The sequence below is a fragment of the Amblyomma mixtum genome, chromosome 6, assembly GCF_055824585.1.
Source record: "Amblyomma mixtum isolate Tamu chromosome 6, ASM5582458v1, whole genome shotgun sequence".
NCBI classification, from domain to species: Eukaryota; Metazoa; Arthropoda; class Arachnida; order Ixodida; family Ixodidae; genus Amblyomma; species Amblyomma mixtum.
Window position 1 is genome coordinate 66,161,951 of NC_143017.1, and position 22,968 is coordinate 66,184,918.

General features: G+C 45.5%; 2 protein-coding genes across 6 annotated transcripts in view; both read right to left on the reverse strand.

Moving 5' to 3' along the window:
• Positions 1-1,433: 1,433 nt before the first annotated feature.
• LOC149339271 (heat shock 70 kDa protein cognate 4) lies at positions 1,434-4,932 on the reverse strand. The gene is made up of 5 exons (XM_089548033.1): positions 4,775-4,932; positions 4,444-4,650; positions 3,129-3,765; positions 1,927-2,839; positions 1,434-1,842 (listed from the first exon to the last, which is right to left on the reverse strand). The coding sequence occupies exons 2-5, from the start codon at positions 4,646-4,648 to the stop codon at positions 1,657-1,659; spliced, it is 1,941 nt and encodes a 646-aa protein (XP_089404159.1). The 5' UTR covers positions 4,649-4,650; positions 4,775-4,932; the 3' UTR covers positions 1,434-1,656.
• An 825-nt stretch (positions 4,933-5,757) lies between these two features.
• Positions 5,758-22,968, reverse strand: part of LOC149339272 (PHD finger protein 14) — a 34,525-nt gene continuing 17,314 nt past the window's right edge. The window contains exons 13-23 of one of the 5 annotated variants that reach the window (XM_089548029.1): positions 21,357-21,463; positions 17,542-17,637; positions 16,573-16,673; positions 15,938-16,069; positions 13,300-13,441; positions 12,313-12,738; positions 11,215-11,339; positions 10,706-10,814; positions 10,279-10,305; positions 6,775-6,852; positions 5,758-5,957 (exon numbers count right to left, since the gene is read on the reverse strand). In XM_089548029.1, coding sequence (XP_089404155.1) covers positions 6,811-6,852; positions 10,279-10,305; positions 10,706-10,814; positions 11,215-11,339; positions 12,313-12,738; positions 13,300-13,441; positions 15,938-16,069; positions 16,573-16,673; positions 17,542-17,637; positions 21,357-21,463 — 1,307 coding nt within the window. In that variant the 3' untranslated portion in view covers positions 5,758-5,957; positions 6,775-6,810. Of the gene's footprint in view, positions 5,958-6,774; positions 6,853-8,819; positions 10,306-10,705; positions 10,815-11,214; positions 11,340-12,312; positions 12,739-13,299; positions 13,442-15,937; positions 16,070-16,572; positions 16,674-17,541; positions 17,638-21,356; positions 21,464-22,968 lie in introns of those variants that run through there. The other 4 variants (XM_089548032.1, XM_089548031.1, XM_089548030.1 and 1 more) reach the window with 4 other exon arrangements.

Genomic DNA, 22,968 nt, shown 5'->3' on the forward strand with positions numbered 1-22,968 from the left:
TTGGTGGGGCTTGTGCCCAGGTTGCTCTTCCCAAGCAACGAGTCTCAACCAACCAGTAATTTAACTTCCACAAGCCATGGTGGGGAGAGTACTCATAATCTGGTAGGCAGTGCTCCACTCCTAGAGTTCCACGTACGCTTCACGCCTTCACGTAAGACTCACAAGGGCTTCACGTAGGGCTTCACGTAGGGCATCACTTTGTTTACCCATCTCGAAATTGCGACATGTCCCCTCTAATGCTCACGCATTAATAACTATGACTGCGTCAAAAGAACACAAAGTATTTGCTCTGCCGAAGAGAAAATGATTTATTCTGGTCACTTTACAAGTCATGTCATAAATACCTCTTATGCTTCCAAGTTATTTACAAGCACTGTTGCCCCATAGGTTGCCCTCTGTCTTTAAACTGTAAATTTCCTGCCTCTGGTGACGTTTTTTAGGTGTCCTGGCGCCAATTCTGGCTACTTTTGAGACCATGGCCGTAGATTGGCTACTTTTTGGCTACTTTTATCATTTTCTTGGCTATTTTTTGAGATTAGGACCTGGCAACCCTGCACTTTTCCTTTGTTTGTTTTGTTCAAAGCACAAGCACATTCTTCCGCAGTGAGTCAAAATAAAAGACATTACCATGAAAATCATGACTAGAAAGGGCCGCTTAAGGTGGCGTCAGCCCCAGTGAAGTTGCGTTCTCAGCCTGTTTCCTTTCGTTAGGATATTGTACCAGCGGCGAATTTTTCCGTTCTTGCGACCATGCCGGCGGTCCATACAGCAGTTATGTTCGGTTGCGAGTTCTCGCGAATTCAGTTCCGGCGTGAGAGTGCCAGTAGCAGCTGAAAGCTCATTTGACTGCCCCTGCAGAAAGACAAATATGCCTCATTTTAGACCAATCTGTTTTAAAAATGCGGCCTGTGCGGCGGCGTTTCCTGAACGCACGTGGGCCGACACCGCGCGACACACGGAAGAATTTAGTGAAGCATGGCAGTCATAGAGAAACATACTGTGTGGCCGTAATGAACCCCAGTCCTCCAGCTCTATAGCTAAGCCAACATAGTATGTTACTGCGGTCACGGAACATCACTGATGCAAGCAGTTTCGCAGACGAGCGGGATGCATTTAGAGCTCAGCTTGGCGTATTCAAAGCATAACTAAGCAATTTACATACGAGCCCGAAGCAACGCAGTGCTCAATTGCATCGTACACAAATTAACTGACTGCGCCATAAAACTAGCAAACCTACGAAGCCAAGCTGTATACTTTCCCCAAATAGCGCCACGCGGAGTTGCGTAAGAGCTCATAAACGACCTTCTATTAACCCACCTTGCATCACTTCTGACCACCCACATAATTTGGTGGTGTCAACAGGCCACATTAGGCTGAGGGTTATCTGCTCAACCCGCCTAACCCAACCCAAATTACGGCGAAACGACGAAGGATACGGTGACTACACTTTTATTTATAAAACAACATTCTGTACACATGCACTGTTATGCATTCTTTTATATATTATATTAACACCAGTATGAGTGTGGAATGCCTATAACAAGACGAGTAACACAGAAGCTTTTATTGGTCAAGTTTAAACAAAAAAAATGAACTCTTCAATAATGACATATACAGTTCAAATGAACACAATTTTTTTTTTTGTGCCCCTCCCCCTTAGTCCACTTCTTCAATTGTAGGACCGCTCCCAGCACCGCCTCCTGGAGCCGCGCCAGCACCAGCTCCAGCACCTGGGAATCCCGCACCGGGCATGCCGCCTGCCTGGTACAGCTTTGCGACGATGGGGTTGCAGATCGCCTCCAACTCCTTCTGCCGATGCTCATACTCTTCTTTCTCAGCAAGCTGCAAAAGACAAAGAAAGTGCAAGTTAATGACTGCTACCACGATCTGTACATCATGTGTTGAACTGATGAAACTGCAACACACCTGGTTGGAGTCCAGCCATTTGATGGTCTCCTGCACCTTGTCAAGGACCTTCTGGCGATCCTCGTCAGAGATCTTGTCCTTGAGCTTCTCATCTTCAACTGTGGACTTGATGTTGAAGGAGTAGCTCTCCAGGGAGTTCTTGGCAGAAATCCTCGTCTTCTGCTTGTCGTCCTCATCCTTGTACTTCTCGGCATCCTTCACCATCCTCTCGATCTCCTCTTTGGACAGGCGACCTTTGTCGTTTGTGATCGTGATCTTGTTCTCCTTGCCTGTGCTCTTGTCCACAGCAGACACGTTGAGGATGCCGTTGGCATCAATGTCGAAGGTGACCTCAATCTGTGGAACGCCACGAGGTGCAGGAGGAATGCCAGTCAGCTCGAATTTGCCGAGCAGGTTGTTGTCTTTGGTCATGGCACGTTCGCCTTCAAACACCTGAATCAGCACACCAGGCTGGTTGTCCGAGTATGTTGTGAAGGTCTGAGTCTGACGAGTGGGGATGGTAGTGTTGCGCTTGATGAGAACCGTCATCACACCTCCCGCAGTTTCAATACCCAGGGACAGAGGCGTGACATCCAGCAGCAGCAGATCTTGCACCTGTTCAGACTTGTCGCCAATGAGGATGGCTGCCTGGACAGCAGCACCATAGGCCACAGCTTCATCAGGGTTGATGGACTTGTTCAGCTCCTTTCCATTGAAGAAGTCCTGCAGAAGCTTCTGGATCTTGGGAATACGAGTCGAGCCACCGACCAGGACAATGTCATGCACCTGGGACTTGTCGAGCTTGGCGTCACGCAGAGCCTTCTCAACCGGCTCCAGGGTGCTACGGAAGAGGTCAGCGTTGAGCTCCTCAAAGCGAGCACGAGTGATGGTGGAGTAGAAGTCCACGCCTTCAAAGAGGGAGTCAATCTCAATGCTGCAATGAGAAGAAATACATGAATACATCATTTGACACCAAGAGAAGAGTTTTGGAAGAGGAGAGTAAAGGGGCTAGTGCTTGTACCTGGTCTCAGACAACAGCTTGTGTTGCAAGGAAACCAAACACAAAGAATGGTGAACAATGACAGTTCTAAACATCATGGGCGAAAGCCATACACATTTTCCTAATAGTGACCGCAATGTGGGCATGACAGCATGACTGTTATACACCGCTACAAGGGTTTTACAACTGACAATATATCATCGAAGTGGGAACATCTGCTTACCTGGCCTGTGTGCTCGAAGACAGTGTGCGCTTCGCCCTTTCGCACGATGTCCGCAGACGCCGGAGAGCCCTCTTGTTCACGGTGAGGTCCTTCTTGTGCTTCCGCTTGAACTCCTGGACAAAGTGGTTCACCATGCGGTTGTCAAAGTCCTCTCCGCCAAGGTGAGTGTCGCCGGCCGTGGACTTGACCTCAAAGATTCCGTCCTCGATGGTCAGGATGGACACATCGAAGGTGCCGCCACCCAAATCGAAGATGAGCACGTTGCGCTCGCCAGTGCCCTTCTTGTCGAGACCGTAGGCGATGGCAGCGGCGGTAGGCTCGTTGATGATACGGAGCACGTTCAGACCAGCGATGGTGCCGGCGTCCTTTGTGGCCTGACGCTGAGAGTCGTTGAAGTAGGCGGGGACAGTGACCACGGCGTTCACGACGTTCTTGCCCAGGTACGCTTCGGCGATTTCCTTCATCTTGATCAGGACCATAGACGAGATCTCCTCAGGGAAGAATGTCTTGGTCTCGCCCTTGTACTCAACCTGGATCTTGGGCTTCCCGCCGTCGCTGATCACCTCGAAAGGCCAGTGCTTCATGTCCGACTGGACGGCAGGGTCATCGAAGCGTCGCCCGATCAGCCGCTTAGCGTCTGGAACAAAACGAGGCGTTCCAAATCATGACCAATGTGAACACTACGTCACCGACCGGATTGCACCGCAACATGGTCTAGACACGAAACAACCCAGAGCAAGATCACCGATCGGAAAAACTCCCATCATGAATGAGTGCGGCGCTCCCAAAGCCGGCTTTCTTGGATTAAAAAAAAAAAAAAGCTATGGTGTGCTTTAATGTTTTAAGGGCACGACGAGACACATGGTGAACAAGAGACGCCGTAATGGAAGGCCTTGAACGTAAACTTCCGGGGGGTGGCTTCTGCTCTAATGCAAACGAGCGTAAGATCTGGCATTTCGCCGCCGCGGCCCGGATCAGCAGCCGAACGCCAGATCCACCAAGCCAACCCGGAGCGTGAACTAATTAACAACGACAATATGTACGAAGGAGACTGGCAGGATGGTCACAACACAACCAGGCTGCTAATTGGCCTCCATATGATGTAGCACACGGTGAACGGGCCTGAATGCAGTCATTAAGCACGCAGGCTTGCCACGAGGTGTGCACTTACGCGCCCAACGCCGTTGCTTCCCGCCACGCTAAGCCTACTCTCATTTACCGGTACCGGAACGAGCAGGCACCCGGTTGTAAGAAATATCCATGCAGGTTGCTAATTTGGACGCTAATTAGAGCACAATAAAAGCGTGGTACTCACCGAACACAGTGTTGTTCGGGTTCATGGCGACTTGGTTCTTGGCGGCGTCTCCGATAAGTCGCTCCGTGTCCGTGAATGCGACATAACTTGGGGTGGTCCGGTTTCCTTGGTCATTGGCGATGATTTCGACCTTTCCATGCTGGAAGACTCCAACGCAGGAGTAGGTCGTGCCAAGATCAATACCAATCGCGGGCACCTTCGCCATGCCTGCAACGAACAATGCGAAGAACCAACGGTTAGGGCGTTTCCAACACCAAAATCCCTAGCAAAACTGACTTCTGACACGAAACGCCGCTGAAATCACACAGATACTGCTACGGCGAGAACATACCTCTGCGCGAATTCCACTCTCAGGAATAAATATATGTACAGGTGAGCTCGATGGACACACTCGCGACGTTCGACACGAGCAATTCTCACTACACAAAAAAGGCTACCAGTCAGTTTTATGCGAGGGCTCGGACGTGACGTCACGTAGAATCTTCTAGACGGTGCCGATTCTGACCAATCGTAGCATGCCGTGTCTCTGGCCGCTTGGCGGCGGAAACGGTTCTTGTATAGTTATGAAGTATTCTTAGTAAAGCAACACAAGACACTTAAAATAGCAATCACGTGACTAAACTTGCGCCTGAGCTGTGGAGTTTTGTAGGAGGGCGCTGCGCTCTGCGTGACTGAAAGCGAAGTTGGCCAACTAAGCATTTAGCCTCTAAAGCGCCTCTCCAGGCGCGTCTCGAAACGGCAGGAACGTTCCAGAAGCCGGCGTACAGCATTGTTTGCTGGTTATATTCTTTTTTCGCTCGGGATCTGCCCACCAAGGCCGTTTATCGTAACGTCATAAGAGAATGAGTGTGTATGAAAGGAAGGTGCGAGTCGAATAACAGCACTTTATGCACTGTTTCGTGCGTTAAAAGGTGAATTCGCCGGCCGGCCGGTACCAAATCGTAGCGTTTAGCTTTTTTTTTCTTAGTTCGAGAGAGACGCGCTGGCGTTGCGGCTTCTGTTTTTTCTTTTTTGGTCTCTCACCTGCAAGCTTTATGGTTCCGCAGAAGTCAGCGCCAGAAAGGAGGCCACATTTTTTTTTTTTCCGTTACGTAACGCGTCTGTATGTACCGCAGGAAAGGTTGCGGGGGAAGGGGCGGGGATGTGTTAAACCACGTGGCCTGGACAGCAGCGTTGAACGGTGTCGCCGTGAGACCACCTTTCCGAGCGCGCTGCTATTTCTGTACGCGAGTAGCTGAGCCGTAAATGACGTCAACGTCATACGTGCAACGACAGGGCTCAGTTACGCGCTCGATGAACGAGACAAAAGACGTCTTGGCGTCGTCTACTGTTTATTGACGCTTGTCAGAAACGTCTTGTCCAAGGTACAAAAAATGAGACAGATGGAAACTCGATCCCAGTGCCTCTGGGCGCCGATGAAAGCTCGCTAGGTCGGAATTGAGAGGGAAAAAAAAGGGTGACTAATATCCAAGATGGCTGGCCAGAATTCTCCGTTTTCGTGAGTCCTCTTCATCCTGCAAAAACAATACGTGCATGCACTTGGAGAGAAAAAACGGAACCAAATGTCAATCTCATCAACCCTGTTTTCGGAAGTAATGCTTCCCCCAACGATTTCACAACAGCAATGTAAGCTACAAATGAGAGGGAGGTGTATAAAGCTACATTTATAATCTTAGTATGCTCTACATTTATAATCTACTTTTAGCATACTCAATGCAAGCAGTGAAACACTAGACACGGAAAACAGATGGAACAAAAGGAAATATGATTCAGACCAACAAACAAGAACAAGGTGTGTTTCCGTGTCTGTGTTATCTCTTCCCTTATCATGAAAGCATTGTTGAGTGCAGCACTAGAAATGCTGGTAGAAACCTCCAGATGACCACACTGGGCAAGCTATTTATTAATAACAAATCACAGCAATGCAGCCCAAAGCTTACACAGCAAGACTAGTGCCTGGGCCTATACAGCTAGGCAAACTCTGCTGGCTAACAAAGCACAAATGAGTGCACGGTACTGACAAAAAAGCGTGTTGAATTGCCAAGTGTGGTAATATTTTGCATTGTGCAAGAGCATTTGTTAGGTGGCATTATTAAATACTCATATAAAAGCATTTTGCTCTTCAACAGTGCGCTACTGAGGTATCCAAAGTCGTTATGCTACACCTTCATCAGCTATAATCTTCTTATCTCAAAGTGGGAGTGCCCCTGTTATTAGGCGCACTGGCTATGAGGTAACTTCGTACCAGAAGCTGGAGAGAGGCACTAAAAAGACATTTCTGAAACCAAACAAAACGGTAGTAGTTTGTGCATAATTAGTATTGGCGCTTACTGTGGTCTTGCATCGCATATGGTGCATGCGCTGCTCCTACTGCAAGGGAGGTGCAGTGGCAAGAAAGTAAACACATTCCTGTTAGTGGAAAGTGGAAGAGTTAGCACAACAGACAGAAAGAAGTGCATATCAGGGGATGTTATGAGAAAGCAAAAAATGAGGAGGTGAGAAGAGAGCAAAAGAAAAAAATATTTTCATTCAATAGTACTGTGCAATACAGTTTTCAAAGTGCCAATTATGGATACCAGTAGAGACAGAGGTTCAAAAGAAAGCAACATTAAGATAACATGCAGTGATCGACGATAAAATCATGGCCTTCTCAAGCACTACTACTATAAGTCTGCCTGGAAATCTTATCTGGCCACAAAATAGATTCCTAGAAGTACTGTGTCAATCGAGTGACCTAATTATAGGAAACAAATGTGGAATAAACATGTGACATTTTTTATTTCGCTTTTGTTTTGCCAATGTACACTGGCACACTGATGAAACTAAAAAGAGACACCAAATTTTTGGACACTCGTTTTCCTCTGGTACATAGACCATACGAAATTTGCCTAGGCCTGGTAAATTTCATCTCTCATGCCATTCTGGTTTTGGTTTCAAAAGCCACATGGTAGCTACAATACTAAAGTTCCATTCAGGTCATGCGAGGCACAAAAAACTGCAATATCTGCTGCTGCTGCTTCATCGTTTTTAAGCACAGTGGTTATTTTGATACCCTGCTTTGAAATATCAAGTGGCTGATATGCTATTCTATGTGATTCCTTCAGTGCATTTTTCGACTGCTTTCTTCACAAAAAAATGTGCTCAATGCCACAAAGTGTCATAGTAACTTGACATCATAACTAACAGGGAGTTCAGACGATGCTCGAAATGACCAGGCTGAGTGGAGGTGCCAGGGACTATGTGCAACCTGTGTTGGTTACACTCATCCACAGTGCATGCTAAATATGTTTACATGCAGCATGCTGTTTGGCGCCACTGTTCTTGCCAGTGATATAGTCTGAGCTTCTTATGCGGACCAACACAAGTGCGAGAAGTTGTGGCAAAATAATCAGCACAAGAACTGGACAAGAACAGGAACAGAGATGGAAGCGGCGCTTGCCTTATCCAGTACCAAGCATCCTGTTTTACTCATCCGCGCCCCGATTCCAACACTCACCCTCAACCCAATCAAGAATGTACAGACTTTCAAAGCAAAACATTTTATGAGCATCTTTCCCATCTCCTTTACCTGTCCCCCTCCAATAATTTTTATACTTGTTTCCGGCAATTTCTTCTTAGAGCTCTACTGTTATTTTCTGACAAAAGAAAGTAGGACAGGGAGGCTCAACTGCATATGCAGAAATATATACATCAAAAGAAAAATGAGTTAATTGACAAATTATTGAAATTTCAACATATCTGCAGAAATTATAGCATGTAAGGTAGTTTGGATGATCGGCCAAGTTGAAGAAGGAAAGGAACAATCGCAGACTAATTACACAAAACAAGCATGAGGCAGAAGTAGTGTGGAGACAGGATTACTGAGAGAGGGAGATCACAAACTATGATCAGCAGCAATTTTTTTGCTATGAATATTAATGGGCCAAGGTTTTCATTGAGACACCATGGCTGACAATTTTTTCAAAGTAGACAGAAACATGATGTCTTTGGCTGATGAGTCATCCATCTGGAACTAAGTTGCTGTAAAGCTCAGAGGACAAAACCAGTCGGACTGTGTGAAAGCAAGTTTACTAAACTGGAAGATATAGAACCACAGTCACCTGTGACATCACAAAGATTGCATCCTGCTTTGATAATGCCGATGGTACAATTTAGGCACACCAAATGGAAGTGAACCAATGGGACATTATTGTAACTCCATTTCTTGAAGGATAAATGCCGCTACTTCCAAACTAAAACAGCATTGAAATAGACCCTGTCACACCTACCGGACATCATCTACAGACTTTCCGATGACCACTAGAAGCCAAAATAAAGCAGTCTAAAGTAGGATACAACTTAAAAAAACAGCAGTTTTTTTAAGTTGTATCCTACTACAATGGCCAAAAGAAAGAAAAGCCACCACAGCTTTTGTTTTAAACAGCTTAAAGGGACACTGAGGAGAAATTGAAGTTGACTTGCATCGACAGAATACCAGCTCCTGATTACAAAAACACCACTCATACTGACAACAAAGCTCTTGTAACGTAGAAAAGAGCAAGAACCAAAATACAGGTATCGCCGCCACAGGCCAAACTCGCAAGTACAAGCGTGATGACGTCATAGGACAAAGCAGTGTTGCTAAAACCAATAGTTCTAGTAACACTAGGACACGAGAAGCCACGAATCACTGAGGCGCAGCAAATGCATGCGCAAATCTCCTTGACGTCGCCAGAGGGCACCACGTACCCGAAAGCTACGCACGTTCCTGCAGCGCCAGGACCAATCAGCGCCTGCTCACAGCGGAATGGGTAGGGTAGTACGGGGGCTCCCGGTATACCGCTAACGGTAACAAGGTACACGGTATGCTAAAGGTGTCTATTTGCGAGAACTTCGTTGACGACTTCGAGAACGGGATCCATTGTAACGCTGGCAAAACGCCGGTGCAAACGTAAACGAAGCGACGGCCGCAATAGCCGATAGATGCCTTCAACGTGCGGCCGGCGGTAGCTTTCTTTTCGGCTGCTGCTGGGCTGCACTGCATGGCTGCCAGAAATCACGGAGTCTGCGTTACATCATGTGCACGTCATGTTTCACGCCACTTAGTCCTGTGTCGTCATAGGAGAATCAAAAGTTTGAATCAGAGCGGCGGGAAAAACTTTTTCAACTTCGAATCCAAATTTCTTAGAAATAAATGCATCTTTCGCTGCCGGCCAAGTGGCAACAAAGCCGTGAAATGCCGAACTATCGGATTTTGCTATAAAAAAAAAATATTAATAGACCTCTCCTCAGTGTCCCTTTAAAACTGATCGCTTGCTCTCAACATGGTGGCCATTTTCATCACTAGATGGCCTATGAGTCACCACCACAACACTGCTGCTGCATTGAAGAGGCAGCACAGCAGCCATGGAGCCGCTGTTTAATGGCACAAGTCAACTAGGCATGACAGCAAAGCAAAGGGTGGCTGTACAGAAAAGTGCACTCCTGTGCAGTACCTGAACAAAACTGAACTGTTGTTAGGCTTAGTGGGACTAGCAGCAACGAGCCATGTAATTAAATTGGCAATTTAATTCTGAAAACACCAAAATGAATCCCTTTACTTAACTGTTACGCCTAACAGGGAGGGAGCACAAGAACCCTTTGCATGAGGAAAAGTGTACGGTCATGGACAAACGTTTACAGGCAGTGGGTTAGCGGAAAGAAATTTATTTCTCGGTCGGGCAAGGCAGGTCAGTGAAGAGCATAAAAGCAAGAGAGAACTGCGCACTCCACCCACTGACCGGCTAGTGGGGCAACACAGATATATAACATTTTTTCCACAAATCTGCACCCTGTAAACGTTTGTGTGTGGCTTACCTTTGTTGAAGGAGTGGCTGCTGCATGCTAGAAAAAGAGGATAGCTTGACACCAATAACGACTCACAACAAAGCCAAGAAAACTACGCAGAAAGGTGCACAACATCTGTTATTTCAATATCTGTTATACATTAACTCTATCATGGCAGGCAGGAGATATCAAAGTACTTGAGTCAGTCCGAATTTTTTTGACACCTTAGAGATCAATCAGTGTTGGCAATTTCCTGACGCAATCTACAAAAACTGGACTAGGAAGTGAGAAATCGCTGAAAGAGCGCAGCACAAGAATTGGCAGCTACGAAGCAGCATCTTGGAAGCAATGGGGCACTTTCCAGTACCAGTCCATCTGAATGAGCATATGGCTGCCAAGAGAGAAGCGAAATTCACTGAAGACCTGCAATGCTGACGGATCACTGCACTCAACTTACGGAGGAGTTGCACTCTTCGCAGTTCCAGGTGTAGCCCCTCTGCTTCGGGCTTTTCCGCACAGGTGGGTAGAGGCAGAGGAAGTGGTACCCCTTCTTACACTCATCACAGCTGCATCAAGAAAGCACAGTAAAAAAAAAGGGGGGGGGGGGGGGTATGAGTGTCGGAGGGCCATCCATTCTTTGCTTACCTCCATTGCCTGGAAGTTTGACAAACCATGTCCCCCAGGGTACCAAGCCATGGTTTTCTTTTTTTTTTCTCTCTCTCTCTCTGTTTTCTGGGCAAGGACCATTCCTGTATTAAGCAATGTTTGTATAATACTGTGCTGGTTGCCACGACTTTATAGTAGCTCTAGCAGGGGGCCCCAAAATCAAAAATACTAACACTAATCCAATTTAACCGAAGACTAGAGCTCACAGCCATGATCCTTGCCTTGAACTGCGAACTTCGTTAATTCCATACCCGAAGCAATCTAGCCGAGTCTCTTCATGAGATGACTGAAGCCACTCACACAACAAGGTTAGTGCAGTCACCCGGATTGCCACATCGCTTGCAATCCACCTTCAGGTCCTTGTCCAGGGGAATCCTCTTCACTGGCATGCGGATACCAGACACGCCAGGAACAGCATCGCCGAACTGCACAGGCACAAAATGCAGACACCCAACTACTATGCGCGAGTCATTTTATGTGCCAGGTCCCTCCTTAGCACAACTTGTCCACAATGCGCTATGCAGCGTGGAATTCAAAAGCACTAAGAAATAGATGACGAAATGCGATGGTGCCAGAAAACAAGGACAAAAACACACAGTAGAGAGGACGGTCGCCCGTTCTTCAGCTATGCTGCATCGCCAACTAGCTCAAATGAAAGACTTGGTGAAGCAGTATGACCGGTCTGCATTTTTGTGCCAACAAATACGAAGCTTCAACTTAACAGCTGCACGGGGCTCGCTAAGTAAAAAAAAAAAATGTTGACTTGCATACATAGTTGTCTGTTGTTAGTGGCTGTTTATTAATAAAAATAAAGATGGAAGGAAAAGATGTTGCTAGTCATGGCATCTGCCATCAAAGCCTAAAGCAGCAAAAGGACAGGGAGAGGGCAAGAAGAAAGGATAGGGGTAGGGTGGCAATAAACACTATGTACAAATACAGGATATAATTGCATAGGTAGGCCAAATGCGAATTAGGTACACTACCAGTTTCCAGTGTTCAGATCCAGTGTTCACGGAAGGCAGTGCTCACCGCATCAGGTGGCAGCTCCATTAATCGTGAGAGGTTGCTCGCAATGAGCAACCTGGATTAAAACCCAACCAAACAACCCAAGTTCCCCGATGGTATAGCACCTGCCATAGAAGGGCAGTGGCGCATCACTTGACCACTTCACCACTGTGCGAGGAATGCTAGGGGGGCTCCCAGGGATTTATGAATGTAAAGAATGACCAATTCCGCATATATATGGACATTAACCCATTATCACTATCCGAACTGCCATCCGTGAACACTGGATCTGAACACTGGAAACTGCTAGTACACCTAATTCGCATTTGACCTAACTAAGCAAGGCACAGGTGTTCTTAGCGAGTGTTCTTCGCTGTGGTGAAACTCTCTCACCGGTGTGGAAGGTTCACTCTTGGGTGCTGGGGCAGGCGTAGCCGGGGTAGCTGGGGCTGCGGCAGCCACGGGGGCAGACTTGCGCTTGGCTCTCTTTGCCTTGCGGTAGGCTTGCATTTCGGGGTTCAGCCGACGCCGAGCACGTGGTTTTCCTTGGGGTGTCAAGCCTCGCTGCCGCTTAGCTGCAGTCGCACCTTGGGAAAGCACCTCTGCTGGTGCTGTGGGGTTCCCTGCGGACAAGTCGTTGGCAACAGTAGCTGCTGTCGGCGTTGTAGAGGCGGTAGTGGTGGGAGCGGTGGTGGTGGTGGTGGCAGCCACGGCACTGGCAGTGGCAGGAGGCGTGACAGTGGTAGCACTGCTTGACGTGTCTGGCACTATGCAGGTCCGCGACTGTCTCACGCGGCGACTCAGACGACTTGTCTGCAACTGCATGGGAAAGGGGAACAGGTGCTGCATGTTCGACAGCCACGGAGACCCACCTAGCAAACGGTGCAGTGAACAAGATGCCTGTGAGGCTGTGTGTGCAAGACAGGATGAACGCGGGAGTGTGCCTTGACAAGCCTCAGGTGTACAACGGGTCCTACTTGAGAAGAATGAGATGGGCACAACAAACCTGTTCACATTATCAGAGGCTGACTCCGTTTAACGGAAACAGCTGAGCAGTGTGGGAGGAGCGTGCAACCATATTTAGTGACACCAGCAGTGAGACATGAACAAATGCGGCAGATTTCGCTAGCGGATACTCGTCAAGCACTCCAGAACAGCCTTTTCAGGTATTTCACATAGCACACATGGTCAGCTGCTGTCAATTTTTTTCTTTCAACAACTGCTTTTTTTTTTACCCGAAAGGGCAGCTGTCCAAGGTCTCCTGAAGACTGTTCACAACGTTCTATCCCCTCAAAAAGGTGGCAGCCCCAGCTACAATTGTCCTAAGAGTATGCAATGCACGATGAGAAATGTTGTCAAACTATGGTGGTGTGTTCCCACCTTCCTGGGGCTGCTCTCCATGAAAGGGAAATCCTCGTAGCGCAGGGTGCCTCTGGGCTGGTCGCGCAGCCGACGTGGTGCGTTGGGGTCGCAATGCCTCTCCTTGTCCTCATCAGAGTTCTTGTCGCATTGGCTACACTGCCTGCACCAACACAAGGCACAACTGGTCAACCCTGCTACAGTGTAAGTGGACACACCATGGGACGCAAACTCACGGCATAGCAGACCACTGATAATTAAAACTGACATTTTGGGTTTCATCAAAATCACATGTACAAGATTATTAAGGAGGTAAAGCTCACATCAACTTGAATTAGTCACGAAATGGGCTGGTTAATTTAAACAAGACTGTCTGCTCACAGAGGTTGCTCTCTCTAACTCTCTTGTGACAAGGACAGGTAAGAGGCCTTACTCACAACTGTAGCATCTCATACAAGAAAGATGTAAAGCAAGAAAGGTGACAAAGAAAAACCAACTGACATGTACGAATTAATGATGCGATAGTTAACGTCCCAAAGCGAATCAGGCTATGACAGACACTGTAGTGAAGGGTTTCGAAAATTTCGACCACCTCGGGTACTTTAACGTGCACTGACATCTCATAGTACACGGGCTGCTAGCATTTTGCCTCCATCGAAATGCAACCATCGCGGCCGAGATCGAACCTGGACGCAAACTCACTATGGGACGCAAACTCACGGCATAGGAGACCACTGACATTTCTGGTTTCACCAAAACCACAAGTACAAGATTATTAAGGAGGTAAAGCTCACAGCAACTTGAATTAGTCACGAAATGGGCTGATTAATTTAAGCAAGACTGTCTGCTCACAGAAGTTGCTCTCTCTAACTCTGCTTCGATGAGATCGAACCCGCGTCTTTCGGGTCAGCAGCCGAGCACCATAACTATCGAGCCACCGCGGCAGCAATGCCTGAGCTAGTCCTGCTCATGATCATCAGGACTGCTACATAGAACAAAACATTACTTTGAACATAAACTAAAAACCTTAGCACACTAGTGGAAACCAACCCTAACACTTCTAGCTGACGACTATGATAGACAAAGTGATGAATACCACCAATCATTTGTTGCAAGCATACGGCCCTCACTTTGAAGAGCAATGCCATGCTTCTTTGCAGCCTTTAGCTTTGTGCAGCTGAGCAGTCTGTGCATGTGTCCCTGCACTTCCCCGGTTACCCTTCGCACTCCTCTGACTACACAAGTAATTTCACGTAGATTTTGCGACCACTGATAACTTCTCAGCCTGCACAGCCACGAATATGCAGCAAGGCCTGCAATACTGGGCTGCGCATCTGCAAGTATGATGCAGAAACCATGCGCAAAGCCGTTAACAGTGTCAGTAGTCTATTGATTAAAACGTTTCCCATTTCACTTAAACTCAGCTTCATTAGAAAAGGTAACTGAGTAATACTTGTTGGGGGCTAGCTGGTGCATGTTTCCAGAAAAGGGTTACAGCAAAGCCGGAAGTTGGGCAAGTTGGATAACGTTCATGATGTAACAATAGCGCACAAGGAACACAAGGGACAAAAAAGAAACGACGCAGACAAGCGCTAACTCGCAACTGAGGTTTATTGCTGACACGCGCAATATAAGGTAGCCACTTTAAAAACATAAAAAGAAAAACAACCACACGCAGTCCCTCCTCGAAAGACCAAGTTAGAGGGGGAAAAAAAAAATGGAATTGAAGCATCAGGCGCCACTCATCGCTGTGGAAGGATCAGTTAAAAACAGTTATCAAAAAAGGAAGTCAATGCAACGCTGAGGCTAAGAAATCAATTTCACAGTCTGCCAAGTTAACAGAGGGCTCACTGATACAAAGATTCTGACATTTCCTAATATGGTATGCCTCCATTATCTCGCGTACACGTTGATCACGATGTCCGATCACGAGATAATGGAGGCGTCCCCTTGGTGTTTGAACTGCTTCGTATTGTGAGACTACCCAGGCTGTCCAATCAGGCACCTATCGGATATACCATGTTTGGACGCCACTATCTTGACAAGTTCAAGCGAGTTCGTGGAGCTCCTAGCAGATACCAGAAAGCAGCAGGAGAAAATCCTCTGCACAAACAAGGAGACTGGGTGATAATGATATCAGTGCACCATACTGCTGCCATTAAGGGAGCTTAGAAAACAAGCCCCAGAACAGCAAGGAACTACTTCTCATAACTGGTGGTAACACCCCAAGCTGCATCTTACATGCAACTACTCAGTGCCCCAAGAAATGGCCGTCAGCTCGATTTTGGGTTTATTGGGGCATAAGCAACTAAGGCTACGCTCAAATCTCTAAAAAGACCTTGTGGATGCCTGCCGACCTAGAAGAGGTGACAAGAATATTTTCAAGAAAATTCAAGAAAATCTTTTTCTGGAACTTTCAAGTTATCTACACGAGATTAAGAAGCCGCCAATAGTTTAGGCATTCTGACGGCTTCATGAAGACGACACAGATGGCTTGATAATGCCCAATGCTGTTATCGGTAATGGCTTGCTACTCAGAGAAGTAGATAGAACAGGGCAAGACTGGCTGTTCTTGAACAAAATAAAACTGCGGACACTATAAATCAGCATGAGATGTGAATTAGCTCTCAGCAAGTGAGATTCCCCGGAAAACACGTACCATCCCATTGACTTGGTTTTCTTGGGCATCCTGGTCAGTGGTGGGTCAAGACAGTAGAGGTGGTAGTGTAGCTGGCAGTTGTCGCATTTGGCAAGCTGATGCTGGTCCTGAGATTTCTTGCAGACACCACACCTGCAAAGAGTGGGCACTGAGTGAAAAGCAATTCTCAATGAAAATAGGACACAACATAGGGCTTCCTGAACAAAGACGTCAAAAAAAATGAAAAGGGGGGGGGGGGGGGGGGGCATCATGGCTAAATTACCTACTTAAATTGAACGTGAAGTAAAAGAAAATTAATTGAAATTCAAGAAAACTATCATTTGAGAGCACATTATGACCATCATGGCACATAATTTACTTCAAAATGCTAAGGTGACTGTGAATCATAAAAGGCTAGTTAAGTCGCAAATTATTAACAAAAAGTTGTGAATGTCGAGGTGACAAAAACTGCGTGGGATTCCTGTAAGCTGTTTGAAAAATAAGTACACACAGTGTGCGTGCAGAGATGGCAGCGATAAAAAAAAAATTCTAGCAGAGAGAGCCTACCACATCAAACAGGGTTGCTTGCTACTTTTGAGGCACAGTAGGTTTCATTTTAATGCAATGACAAGGGGAAAAGTGAGAAAAGCACTTACTCAAAAAGGAATGATGACCCTGAGTCAGATCGACGGCTTGTTCGGCTGGCTGGCTTTGCTACTGGCTTCTTGGCTTCAAGCACTGTTGGCACAGGAAGCTTCTGCAAACAGACACACGAAGGCACCAAACCAAATTGATTTTACACAGGCAAGCAGGAAGCTCTTTTAATGAATTTTAAGAGTCTGGTCAGTAAGGCCCGCGTGTTACTCCAAGCTGGATTCCACAACACAGGTGGATGAATGATGCACCTCTGGAACATGTGAACCTCTTTTCAGCATAGGATTGGCACATTTTTTAAAAGCCATACGCGCAATGTAACATGCACATGCAACAAGCACGAGCGTTTACAAAAAAAGGCTTTCAACAGTTTCAACATACTGAGCAAAGAAATGGCTAGTTTTGGCGGCTGGAACTGAATTTAATTTTGGTGAGATGCTAACTTCCAGATCACTAACCGTCCAAAAAACGTGGTCACCCCAAACAACTTGCACTGATGTCAAACAGCAAAACAATGTACACTTTTACTGAACCTGTGTCATGAATTTAGTGCCCCACAAATCATACTACATAACAGCAGCGACAAACACAGAAAATGATCAGCTCACAAACAAAAGGTAATTTACAAAAAATAAAAAACTTAACCATACATGAAATGCATGAGAAAAAAATGCAAGGCCTGCACTACAAACATGTAAGGAAAAAGAATGCACACAGCATGATGTACATGTGTTGACCTAGGTTCACATACACACATGAGCAATGATAGAATACATAGTGAAAAGACCTTGCTTTTGGCACTAAAGATGCAATGTGACTGCCACACATTTCTGGAGTTGGAACTGTGACCTTATTGCCACCAATATAGGGAGAAAAAAAAAGCTAATTAAATATAAAAGCTGCAGTGCTTCCCGAAATCTTTATGCCCCCAGTAGTTTCCTATCAAAATGACTGCAGATACTAGCACCTACCTTGTTTGTCAAGTCGCACAACATCTTCCAATACTGTGTTCCACACTCATTCATATGAGCATGCTCCTTTTTCAGCTCCTCCAGCTGGTAGACTGCCTGCAGACAACAGAAGTCATGGACAGAACAGCGACAAGCCACACACAGAGCACTAATGCTGCAAAAGAAGGAATCACTAGGCTGCATACTGGAACAATAAATTTTGGAGATCTCAGCTTCAGCTTATGCCATAGAGTTTCTTACTGTTACCTAGAGGGAAAGCCGGCAGCCCGTCTATGGGAGTTTGCATGGCGACCCCTCGAGACCACTTCAGCCACCATGGGCGCTCAAAGCATCATGGGGCGGTGAGCTACTTGTTGCGGAACTGCAACTTCTGGCCAAAAAATAATAGAAAAATAAAGCTGTTTGATAACTACAAACGTCCTAACATTCAATATTTTGTCTAATGATTGCAACAAACGAGCAGAATAGCATTTAAGTGCAAAGTTTGCCCAAAATAAAAGACGACTCGCTCTCCTATTGGCCAAGTAATGAACACAATAAAAACTAATATTTCGTAATTAACGGGCGCACTTTTAAAAGTAAATATGTTTTTAAAAAAAATGTTTTTGCTTAAACACTATAACAGGTACTATAACAGGTTTTTAATGGCATTTCGGAAAAGTGAAACCTTTTATTGGCGTCGTGTGTCGTCGCGTTTTCATTACTATGGGTTTTGCACACTGCGTTCGCGCGAAAGTCGTCTGAGCACACACGAACAGCGTTTTCGGAATGAAACGTCTCAGTAGTGCCACTCCGTGTTCCGAAAAACTACGACTGTCTCACAACAAGTAGCTCACCGCCCCATGATGCTTTGGGCGTCCATGGTGGCTGAAGTGCAGCGCCGCCAGCTTTCCCTCTAGGTAATACTAGTAAGAAACTCTATGGCTTATGCCGAGTGGGTGAGACAACACAGCGCAAACCCGGTGTGCCTCTTATTAACTAATCAACTACCACCGATTCTAATCTACTTGGTGCTGGCATTTGAGCTGAAATCGGGGTGAAGACACAGATTACATGAGGGCACCTAATGTCGACAACCAACAACTGACAGCTTCTTAATGAGCAAGAATGAGTACCAAAACAAGAAAAATGTATTTGAAGGCGGCAGAGAATAAGATGGAGTGACAAGTTCTCAGCAGTTGCATTTACATATTCCGATACTCATTTTTCCCACAAGCGATCCGTGAGTGGAACAGCTTGGCTAGCGATGCTGTCAATTGCGCATCACTCGAAGCTTTCATCGCTCACATATCAAGCAATGCTGTATAGTGTAGACCGGGACGCATGTGCACTATGTTGCTTCTGTCTTTTTTTTCATGATGGCATCTTGATTTGGTTGTCTGTTTGTTTGTTTGATATTTGTCAAAAGATGATGAGCCTTATCATTTGCTCCTTGAATATGTACTCACTTTTTAGCTTTTTGTCTCTGTTTTCGTGTGCTAAATATTCTAACCTATTACTTACACCTCTTTATGGCCATTTTTAGCGTTTGTATAAACGATGATAGAATGCATATCTACTGTCTCATCAGTTCAAATTGCTTATGACCGTGCCTACTTGAAGTTTGTTGCTTTCAATGTGTAATGTGTCCTTTTCCTGCAACGGCCTCAAATGTGAGGCTAGCAGTATGTTCAAATAAATAAATAAATAAAAGCACATGGAGATCCCATCGAAAGGGCTTTGTCCTGAAGCAAAGTCAACTTCGTTCATGATGACAGTGTTTTGGACTGCGCTAATGGGGACCTAAAATTCCACTATTTCCCTAAAAAACGCATTCCTGTGCACTGCAAGTGCTTCCAAGGTCCCTTCAAATCAAATCAAATCAAATTTATTTCAACATCACAACGTACATTGCAATGCTGCGGGTGCAGGCAAAAAGCCCTCAGGAGGCTTGACGGGACCTACACCCTATTAAGAAACACTTGGCAGAAACAGCTATGATGATCACTATGATCATCACCCTTGACAAGAGTCACCCCCTAACCAGTAGTTCAGGCCATTAGACATGCCACTTTTGAGGCCAAAATTGAAATTTGACTAGTTCAACTAAATGTGCCAGAAAAAGCATGGTCACGCATGCAAATGTATTTATAATGTCCTGTAGCAGCATGCCACACACAATTTTGTGACACAAGAATTGCCAAACATGCTTATTTGAGAAAACATCCCATGGAGTGTGATGGCTACTGTATTTACTCAAATGTAACACGAGTTTTTTTTACTGACAATAAGAGTGAGAGGTCACCTATTACGCATCACTGAATAATTGAATATTTTTTTTTTTCAATCCTACATTGAGAAAAGCAACTTCTGCATAAATAATTGCGGTCAAACTACATTCAGGTAAATACAGTGCATTTGCTTCACGTCAGAGGCAGTTGGCAAAACAAACTGAGTGTGAAACAGGACAACTGTACAGAAGCAGAGTAGAGCAGTTGCAACAATCTCAACAAACTCTAGAAGCTGAAGCATGAAATCTCCAGGCAAAACATGCAGATACAATTCCACTTAGAAAAGGGGCACAACACCGAGGAAAACAAAAAGCATCTGTTCCTCCTGGCAAGAATTATGGAACAATTTTGGTGAAATAGCACGGTCATCCTAGTCAGTAAGAAAACAACATAAATAAAAAGAAAAAGAAACACAAAAGAACGAAAGCGACTGCATGACGAAGAATTAATGTACATAAGTAAACTTAGACGGACTGTAAGAATCCCGTAGCTATATAAAGGCCCCAAAGAGTGCAGTTCAGGGAGTCTTCTCTGATCACATAACACGTAGCATGTGCCAAGTAACCATCAAAAATTGGTTCAGGATGCTTCTCAGAGTACTGCTCTGTTTTGGACCATATGCTCGCTAGACAACAAGAGGATTTCAAAGGGCTGCCTTAAGGGGGATGAGGGGATCAAAGACAACTTTTCTATTTTTCGACTTAGAGTGATGAAATTTAGCAGACTAGCTTGAAACAGCATCAAACAATCAGATATAAAGTTTTACAATGACAGCTTCAGTAGGCTCCCTTTTATCATTGTTTACATGTTGTCCCCATGTTGCTTACTCGTGGAAAGCCTAGCATGACAAAAAAACAGGCTACAAGTCTGTACATACTTTGAATATTTACTAACAAGTGTGGTGTAAATCAAGACACTCTTAATTTGTGTTTTAATTTCTCAGTTCTTTTTTTTTTAAAGGACACAATATGCATCTTCTTTTATGTTTAGGAAGTATCATGCTTTAATTACCATGTAATAAAAACATGTGAGCCTAAATGGTAAATCTGAGACTGTCTTGACGCAGAACACATTTCAGTGATCAGAACAAAACAAGCGGGGTAAAAATCAATGCACCGATTGCTGTGCTACGCTTTCCACGAGCAAGGTTTTAAGCTCAAAACAAACTTTCGAGAATACAAGCCTGAAAGTTCTAAGCTAGCACACACTGTCTATGCGTAGATGCCGACAAATATATTTATTTGGAACGTTTTAAACTTTATTTTTGGGTGAAATATTTCAGTACAACATAGAAACAGTGTTGGAGATGCCAGATATTGTACTTTTCAAAAACAACTTTTTTCGCAATTTTTGCGATCTGATCCCCACATCCCCCTTTAAGGTGCTAGCTGCAATTGTAACTACCCATCAACCTCTGCCTCAAATTTTTTTTCCCTTCCTTTAAAGAAACCGGATTCGCACACTTGGCACCTTATGAAGGTGGATGAACATCCTGCAGAGAATTAAAAGAAAGAAAAACAGCACACAATGGACTGCACCACAAACCTTGTCATACTGCTGCCTGAGTGTTTGTTCCTGGTCCTGTAGCTCCGAGTTCTGCTGCAGAAGCTCGTCCAAGTGCCGCCGCATTGTCGCAACACGGTTACTGCGGTCTGCAACGATCAACGAAGAACACTGTTCCAGAACATCTAAAACTTCATCGATGAAAAACACGCGTGTGCACATACATATACACACTGCAACCATGATTCAACTGTAAATGAAAAGTACCGTTGATCTTCTGAGAAGGAAGACGTCCACAGACAAGATGCGCCTTTCAAGGAACACCTCTAGACATTGGTGTCTGGTAGGGGTGTGCGAATAATGGTTTTGTGGTTTGAAGCGAATTCTAAGCAAATACATAAAAAAAAATTTTAGAATAATTCTGGCAAGTAAAAAAAAAATGAACAGTAAAACAGGCATTATAAAAGTAGCTTATTTTTCTAATACTCAAGGCCATCATACGAAAAAAAGAGAGTGCCCTGAAGCTTTGTCAAATTCGTGAAAGTCGTGTCAACTTTCCACAAAAATGGCAAACGGAAATTGGGGGAGCTGAGACCTACATGCGGATACCAATGCGTCTGTTCGGTGAGAGACCTATTAGTGGGACCTCCGCTACTGCTCTTAATTGCGAATGCGTCGTTGCGAAGCTGTTGCTTTTCAGCAGCGACTCTGTGGAGACACTTGCTAGGTGTTGTCACTGGTGGATGGATGGATGGATGGATGGATAGGAGTGCCCCCTTTGAAACGGGGTGGTGGCAATTGCCACCATGCTCAGCTTTTCTTTCTTTCATCATCATCATCATCATCAGCCTGACTACACCCACTGCAGGGCAAAGGCCTCTCCCATGTCTCTCCAATTAACCCTGTCCTTTGCTAGTTGCCGCCACTGTATCCCCGCAAACTTCTTAATCTCATCCGCCCACCTAACTTTCTGCCGTCCCCTGCTACGTTTGCTTTCTCTTGGAATCCACTCCTCTTGGAATCTCTTGGAATGCGCTCAGTGTGTACGTGTGTTTCTGTCTCTGTCCTTGTTTCCTTCGCGCAGTTAAACCATGAACGAAAAGAACCAACTAGCCCGCCAGAAGACTATTCTTGAATCCACTCCGTTACCCTTAAGGACCAGCGGTTATCTTGCCTTCGCATTACATGCCCTGCCCAAGCCCACTTCTTCCTCTTGATTTCAACTAGGATGTCATTAACCCGCGTTTGTTCCCTCACCCACTCCGCCCTCTTCCGATCTCTTAACGTTACACCTATAATTTTCCTTTCCATAGCTCGCTGCGTTGTTCTTAACTTAAGCTGAACCCTCTTTGTTAGCCTCCACGTTTCTGCTCCATAGGTGAGTACCGGTAGGATACAACTGTTATATACTTTTCTCTTCATATATTTCTTTATTTATATTTCTTTCTTTATTTTTGTTCAACTGTGTTGTCAATTCTCATTAAGATTCGCCATCTTCTTTACCTACGGTTTCCTACACTTCTAACCTTATGCCACATCTCTGCCCACCGAGCACCCTATGCCCAGCGCCACCTAGTGTCAGGCATTGGAAAGGGGGCATCCATCTCTACGTGTCTTGTCCTCGCTCCCCTTCATGACCAACCATGACCGTGAC